This window comes from Limulus polyphemus, unplaced genomic scaffold (assembly GCF_000517525.1).
Source record: "Limulus polyphemus unplaced genomic scaffold, Limulus_polyphemus-2.1.2 Scaffold4238, whole genome shotgun sequence".
Taxonomy (NCBI): Eukaryota; Metazoa; Arthropoda; class Merostomata; order Xiphosura; family Limulidae; genus Limulus; species Limulus polyphemus.
The window spans coordinates 39,857-48,024 of NW_013669848.1; the positions used below are offsets into that span (position 1 = coordinate 39,857).

General features: G+C 31.1%; 1 protein-coding gene across 1 annotated transcript in view; it reads right to left on the reverse strand.

The window, feature by feature from the left end:
• The window catches only part of LOC106470824 (transcription factor CP2-like), a 43,655-nt gene that overhangs the window by 5,783 nt on the left and 29,704 nt on the right, over positions 1 to 8,168 (reverse strand). Inside the window, exons 10-14 of the mRNA XM_013931395.2 lie at positions 7,433 to 7,474; positions 6,535 to 6,683; positions 3,793 to 3,859; positions 1,650 to 1,749; positions 711 to 823 (exon numbers count right to left, since the gene is read on the reverse strand). Of these exons, the coding sequence (XP_013786849.2) occupies positions 711 to 823; positions 1,650 to 1,749; positions 3,793 to 3,859; positions 6,535 to 6,683; positions 7,433 to 7,474 (471 nt within the window). The remainder of the gene's footprint in view (positions 1 to 710; positions 824 to 1,649; positions 1,750 to 3,792; positions 3,860 to 6,534; positions 6,684 to 7,432; positions 7,475 to 8,168) is intronic.

Genomic DNA, 8,168 nt, shown 5'->3' on the forward strand with positions numbered 1-8,168 from the left:
AGAACAGTACAAACACTGTTGGTAACAGAACAGTACAAACACTGTTGGTAACAGAACAGTACCAATACTGTTGGTAACAGAACAGTACAAACACTGTTGGTAACAGAACAATACAAACACTGTTGGTAACAGAACAGTACCAACACTGTTGGTAACAGAACAGTACCAACACTGTTGGGAACAGAACAGTACGAACACTGTTAGTAACAGAACAGAATGAACACTGTTAGTAACAGAACAGTATGAACACTGTTAGTAACAGAACAGAATGAATCACTGTTAGTAATAGAACAGTACCAACACTGTTAGTAACAGAACAGTACCAACACTATTAGTAACAGAACAATATGAACACGGTTAGTAACAGAACAGAATGAACACTGTTAATAACAGAACAGTATGAACACTATTAGTGACAGAACAGTATGAACACTGTTAGTAACAGAACAGAATGAATCACTGTTAGTAACAGAACAGTATGAACACTGTTAGTAACAGAACAGTACCAACACTGTTAGTAACAGAACAATATGAACACGGTTAGTAACAGAACAGAATGAATCACTGTTAGTAACAGAACAGTATGAACACTGTTAGTAACAGAAAAGTATGGATGTTGATATTTCAGTGATAATGAAACTACAAGTAATGTACCTAGCATACATTCTCAATATACATCACTAAAGAGATTTCTTTAAACTGGAACTTACAGAAGAAAAACATGAGTCATACCTGGAATGTAGAGTGTTGTACAACCGGATCCCATCTGTGAGACCACAGATCTGAATAAGATCATTTCTGTTCAGTCGCAATAAATCTGCACCTAAAAATTGTACAAGGAAATTTCAAAACCTATGAACCACATAGCAGTCACATTCTAAATGCAGTTTGCGGTTAAATACAAGTCCATCCAATGTCTTATGGTGTATTTAAGATGACCACAGGAGAAACTTTGATAAATGTTGAGAGACTTCCATGGCCTATGTTTTGCCAAGTTACAAAGTCCTTAGTATTTTAGTGTACAGATTTCTTTTCACGGATAGAGAAAAATTATGTATACTTAAAATTTATTACTAAAATATTTTATAACTAGAATTATGAAAAATAAGATTAATACAGACAGATCAAAATGACTAAAATTGACTATTTTGTCAAAAATTTCTTGCTTTATGTTAAACAAAATGTTTTTGTTAACTATTAGTGATACTCAAATGTATTGGCTTCTTAATGTTAATAAGTACTTATCTTTAGTATTGAAGTCACTAAGTTGCTATAGTAACATTGATGTTAAAAATATATTTTTGTGATTTATTTATGTAAGTAATAAAAAGTTTCTATATTTGCATTCAATACAGTACGTCTTTAAGAGAACTACATCAAACATTATACACTAAGTAAAGATACAACAATACAGTACGTCTTTAAGAGAACTACATCAAACATTATACACTAAGTAAAGATACAACAATACAGTACGTCTTTAAGAGAACTACATCAAAAATTATACACTAAGTAAAGATACAACAATACAGTACGTCTTTAAGAGAACTACATCAAATATTATACAAGTCAAGAAATATAACAGAAAACCTGTATATACTGCAAAAAAAGGTAAAACAATAAAAAAAGCTAACTTCATGATTCCTTACCAGAAAAGCTGGAGAATGTTTGAGAGTGATTGGCAAACCTATTCTGTTGAAGCCAATGGGTAACTTCCGAGGCAGTGGTGTCCAATGAGAGAGCATGTGACTGTCAAGTTTCATATCAAACAAAAATGTAACTCCATTTATTTGCAAATTAACTTAGATATCTACACAGTTTTAAAAATTGTCTTTAATATCATTCCATTAGCTAAATTTATTTAGAAAAGGCCTTAAAGCTAAAATTAGTACAAAGATAATGTGAGAGGTAATGGTCTTAAAGCTATAATCAATACAAATTTCAGCTAGATATACTTAGAAACTCCTTAAAGCTACAATTAGTACAGAATTCAGTCATGCATGTAACTGGGAACTTAAGTATCATATAGTGCATTATAAGTCATGTCCATAACTGGAAGTTTAAGTACCATGCAGTGTATCATAAGTCACGCCTATAAATCGAGTTTAAGTACCATCAAAAGTTCTGCCTGTAACTGGGAATTTGAATTCCATAAATCACGCCTGTAAATAGAAGTTTGAATACCTTAAGTCATGCCTGTAGTTGTGAATCTAAATGTTACCATGATTTATGCTCATTTATATCTGAGCTTCCATTCAGATTCTGGAGCAGAATAGAATATGTTGCCTAGTTCTGTCATCTAATATTATACCAAAATCATTCTAGTGAAACAGTAATACTCTAAGAGTGTTCTTCACCACCAAAATCATTCTAGTGAAACAGCAATACTTTAAGTGTTCTTCACCACCAAAATCATTCTAGTGAAACAGCAATACTCTAAGAGTGTTCTTGACCACCAAAATCATTCTAGTGAAACAGTAATACTCTAAGAGTGTTCTTCACCACCAAAATCATTCTAGTGAAACAGCAATACTTTAAGTGTTCTTCACCACCAAAATCATTCTAGTGAAACAGCAATACTTTAAGTGTTCTTCACCACCAAAATCATTCTAGTGAAACAGTAATACTCTAAGAGTGTTCTTCAGCACCAAAATCATTCTAGTGAAACAGTAATACTTTAAGTGTTCTTCACCACCAAAATCATTCTAGTGAAACAGCAATACTTTAAGTGTTCTTCAGCACCAAAATCATTCTAGTGAAACACACTGTGACATCTCTAAAATTATTTAATATCCATATCAGTTTAAGAGATTTTCCTTCAGCACATTGTACTGCGGGACCTCATGGTAACTACCCATTTTCCCAAAATGTAGAGACACATACACACCTAGAACCTCATGGTAATTACCCATTTTCCCAAAATGTAGAGAAACATACACACCTAGAACCTCATGGTAATTACCCATTTTCCCAAAATGTAGAGAAACATACACACCTAGAACCTCATGGTAATTACCCATTTTCCCAAAATGTAGAGAAACATACACACCTAGAACCTCATGGTAATTACCCATTTTCCCAAAATGTAGAGAAACATACACACCTAGAACCTCATGGTAACTACCCACTCTCCTAAAAATAAGTGAACCTAGAACTTTGTGGTAATTACACATTCTCTCAAGATATAGAGAATCATACACAGAACCTCATGGTAACAACCCACTGTGGTTAAAACCTAGTGGTAACTAACTACTGTCCCTAAACCTAGTGAACTTTGTGTAGTTAAAGCCTAGTGGTAACAAACCACTGTCCCTAAACCTAGTGAACCTTGTGTGGTTAAAGCCTAGTGGTAACTATCTACTGTCCCTAAACCCAGTGAACCTTGTGTGGTTAAAGCCTAGTGGTAACAAACCACTGTCCCTAAACCCAGTGAACCTTGCAGAGCTGAAACTTCATAATAACTATCCACTGTTCTAATATATATTGATAAACTCCACACAACATGCACTGCCCAAGTTTTCAAAGCAAGAGAACAGACAAGAAATACAAAATAAAACCTTCAACATTTAGTTAATGAGTACTTTTAAAATGCTGGATAATTGGTAAACAGACAATAAATATAGTTTTTCACTTCCTTCTGCATCAATTTAAAAAGTATTTGTTATTCACAGACTTAAAAAAAACACTGGTATTTATGCCATCAATGTATAAAAAAATGATATACTTACAACGATATACCACTCTTTAAGATTAGTTTTTAACTCTTACTAACAAAAAGATGCGAAAACATACTGAGGTCCGAGAAGATGTCTCAGGCAAGGGAACAGCATCATTTACTGGACTTGGAGAAGAATGGATTCTGGTAGACAATAAAATAAAGCTGAATATATAGTTGATCAAAATCCACTTTAAGAGATAATTTCTATATATTCCATTCAGTTTTGGTAGTTTATTTTAATTGAAACTACTATTTACAAAAGTTTTAAATTTTCTATCTCATTTGTTACTTGCTAAAGCCAAACTTTATGTCTTAAATCTTTATAGAATAGTTTTTTTATATTTAAGTCTTTCTAAAGTCTTAATTTTTTGTTAACCACTGAATGTGAATATATATATATATCAAGTAGAAGCATTTGGAACTTTATCACTCCCCCAGTTGTTAGAGTAAGTTACTCTTTCTTATTTTTTCGTTTACTAACATTACATACAGTTAGATTAAGACTTTTGAACATGTGAAAACACTTGGAAGTCAAATATTTTCTTTTTTATTGTCGGGAAAAATACAAATACTTACTTAAATCCTATTTATGCTAGATTAGCTAAGTTATGTATGTTTTCTGTTCGGAAATGTACAATCCATTTGGTGATACATGTACTACCTTTTTTTTTACAATCACTGCTGACATATACTATACTAGCATACATTTTGAATCAATTTTCATATTTGGGGTGAAAATCATTATCTACAGCTTATAAACACAAAGTTGTGTAAACATAATGGTATACACTTAAATGGACTTCCTAAATCCAAATTAATTGACAATCTTCCAAAACAAGCAGTGTCATGGATTGTCAAAATATGAAGTTTGGGGTAAGGAATGAATTTTGCATGTTAATGAAGTTTGTAGCAAGGAGTGAACTTTAGCAAACTATTGAAGTTTATAGCAAGAGTGAACTTTAGCAAACTATTGAAGTTTGTAGCAACGTATGAACTTTAGCAAATTATTGAAGTTTATAGCAATGAGTGAACTTTATCAAATTATTGAAGTTTATAGCAATGAGTGAACTTTAGCAAGTTATTGAAGTTTGTAGCAATGTGTGAACTTTAGCAAGTTATTTACCAATTACCAAAACACAGTTGAAAGCCCAACAGTTTAATGTAGGAATGGAGGGAAACATTGTGGAAAAGTTTGCATGACAGTTCTGAAGTAATGTCAGAAAATGAATGTATGAGATAGACAGATCAAAGAACAAAGGAAAGAATGAGAATGATAAAGTTATTCCTGAAATAAGAATTTGACTGAAAGGAACTTTTGCTTGAAAAATCTTAACACAAAGGATTAAGAGCATGATCACCAAAAAATGCCAAACAATAGTATGTGAAAGGCTGTTGTGAACCAATTATCAATATTACATCATGATGATAATTATTAACATTACATCATGATGAGAATGTAGAATGTACTCCTCACCCAACTGCAGAAATTTAGCAGCAAATCTCCGATGTTAAAAATATTCACTTAAAACATGACCACATATTTAAACACCACAAGATTTGAACATTCTACATTAATAGAGGCCAGAGAAATAGCAGAACCTACCAGGAGCCTAACTAATACATAAATATTTATTGGTATAAATCACCTGTCCTTATTGTCATGAACCAAGATTTAAAGTCAAAACATAATTTCATTTATAAATGCCAGAAGCATACAAACAACAGAAGAGTATTATGTTTTTAAACATGCCTAAAACACACTTACAAACAATGAAAGAGTATTGTTAAACATGTCTAAAACAAACTTGTTTCATTGTTTGTAAGCGTGTTTTAGATGTGTTTAACAATACTTTTTCATTGTCTGTAAGCTTGTGTTAGGCATGTTTAATAATACTGTTTCATTGTTTGTTTTAGACATGTTTAACAATACTGTTTCATTGTTTGTAAGCTTGTGTTAGGCATGTTTAATAATACTGTTTCATTGTTTGTAAGCGTGTTTTAGATGTGTTTAACAATACTTTTTCACTGTTTGTAAGCTTGTGTTAGGCATGTTTAATAATACTGTTTCATTGTTTGTAAGCGTGTTTTAGATGTGTTTAACAATACTTTTTCATTGTCTGTAAGCTTGTGTTAGGCATGTTTAATAATACTGTTTCATTGTTTGTTTTAGACATGTTTAATAATACTGTTTCATTGTGTGCCAGTATTATTAAACATGCCTAACACAAGCTTACAAAAAATGAAACAGTATTGTTAAACATGCCTAACATGAGCTTACAAAAAATGAAACAGTATTGTTAAACACATCTAAAACATGCTTACAAACAATGAAACAGTATTATTAAACATGCCTAACACGAGCTTACAAAAAATGAAACAGTATTGTTAAACATGCCTAACATGAGCTTACAAACAATGAAACAGTATTGTTAAACATGCCTAACACGAGCTTACAAAAAATGAAACAGTATTGTTAAACACATCTAAAACAAGCTTACAAACAATGAAACAGTATTGTTAAACATGCCTAACATGAGCTTACAAACAATGAAACAGTATTGTTAAACACATCTAGCATAAGATTATAAACAATGAAACGGTATTGTTAAAACACATTTAACACAAGCTTACAAATAATGAAACATTATTGTTAAACACATCTAACACAAGATTATAAACAATGAAACAGTATTGTTAAACATACCCAACAGAAGCTTATAAACAATGAAAGAGTATTTGTTAAAAACACCTAACAAATCTTTACAATAAATCCAAAAAATATATCCGAAATGCTTTTTTCTTTAGTGTGAACTTACTGTTCATTAGGCTTAGAGGCACTTGTTAAGTCGGGACTTGAGCTTTTTGGTGAGAGATTGCTTGAAGTGGAAGTTGTATTTGTGAAGGATGACGAAGTGTTACCAGTAACAAGAGGTGGGCTTGTTGAATATAAAGTTTCTGATAAACACTGGAATGACAATATTCTTGATACTTTAGAAAACAGCATTCTACTTTAATCACCATTAAGTACATATACATAACAAAGTAAAACATTTAGAAATAACGTTACAAAACCATTTTGTTTTCACAAATAAGTTATAGGTAGACACAATATTTAGTATATATATCATAAAGATAACATTTCTGTTTGTACATTAGCTCAATTTTCTTTAGAATTGTTGGACTCATTATAATAATCTTGCTTCCTTCTCAGATAATAGAGATAATCACTACGGAAAATTTCTCTTTCTTGCAATTCAACAGATTCACTGTTTTCTTTCACTTTACTTGAAAATATATATTGTTTCATTGATAAATTAAAATTACTGGGACTTTAGAATAAAGCTTTGTTATCAAATTGAAATCATCATACTTAGAACTTATGTGATTTTACAAGATACATTGTTTTGATGAGAAACTGAAATCAAGTAAAAGTTTCTTTATTAAAATAAATCTAAGTATATACAATAATATAAGGTCTTTGTTTTCCAGACTTACTGCAGGTTTAAACAGTCTTATGTGAAATTGGTAGTTTCTTTATCGATTAGAAAACTGGACAATTTAGTAAAAGTACTCATACAATGATGTCAAGTGTCTGTTTGAAATGGAAACAGAACAAAATAAGTTGATTGTTATATACTATCCTAAAGTTGAAATATGAAGAACTTAGATGCAAATACTGATATCTGATGAAGGAAGATTCAATAACTGACTTACCTCAGTCAGGACTGTACAGTCATATGAAGGTTGAAATTTATCCTACAAATCAAAAGTTGAGCAAGCAGAAAATTAGCATCAATTCAAAAATATTTGAATATTCAATAGAAAAATGAAACCCACAGAACAAAAAGTTAATATTATTTTAATTATACACATTTAACAATTTCAATCAGTTAATACAGTAAAATAACCAGATCTTTCATGAACAAACAGAAAATCAGTAACTTTTCAGAGATAATAAAATCAGTAAAGTTTCTAGAGATAACAAAATCAGTAGAAATTTGTGGGATAACAACAAAAAAACAATGGAGTTTTCTGGGACAACAACAAAAACAGTATAGCTTTCTGAGATAACAGCAAGACAGTAGACCTTTCTGGGACAACAACAAAATCAGTAGAGCTTTCTGGGATAACAACAAAATTAGTAGAACTTTCTGGGACAACAACAAAATCAGTAGAACTTTCTGGGACAACAACAAAATTAGTAGAGCTTTCTGGGATAACAACAAAATCAGTAGAACTTTATGGGACAACAAAAAAATCAGTAGAACTTTCTGGGATAACAACAAAATCAGTAGAACTTTCTGGGACAACAACAAAAACAGTATAGCTTTCTGGGATAACAGCAAGACAGTAGACCTTTCTGGGATAACAACAAAATCAGTAGATTGAAATGGTGTATTTAAGTGTTTTACACTTACAAAAAAGAAACCTAATCATTCTATAATCTATA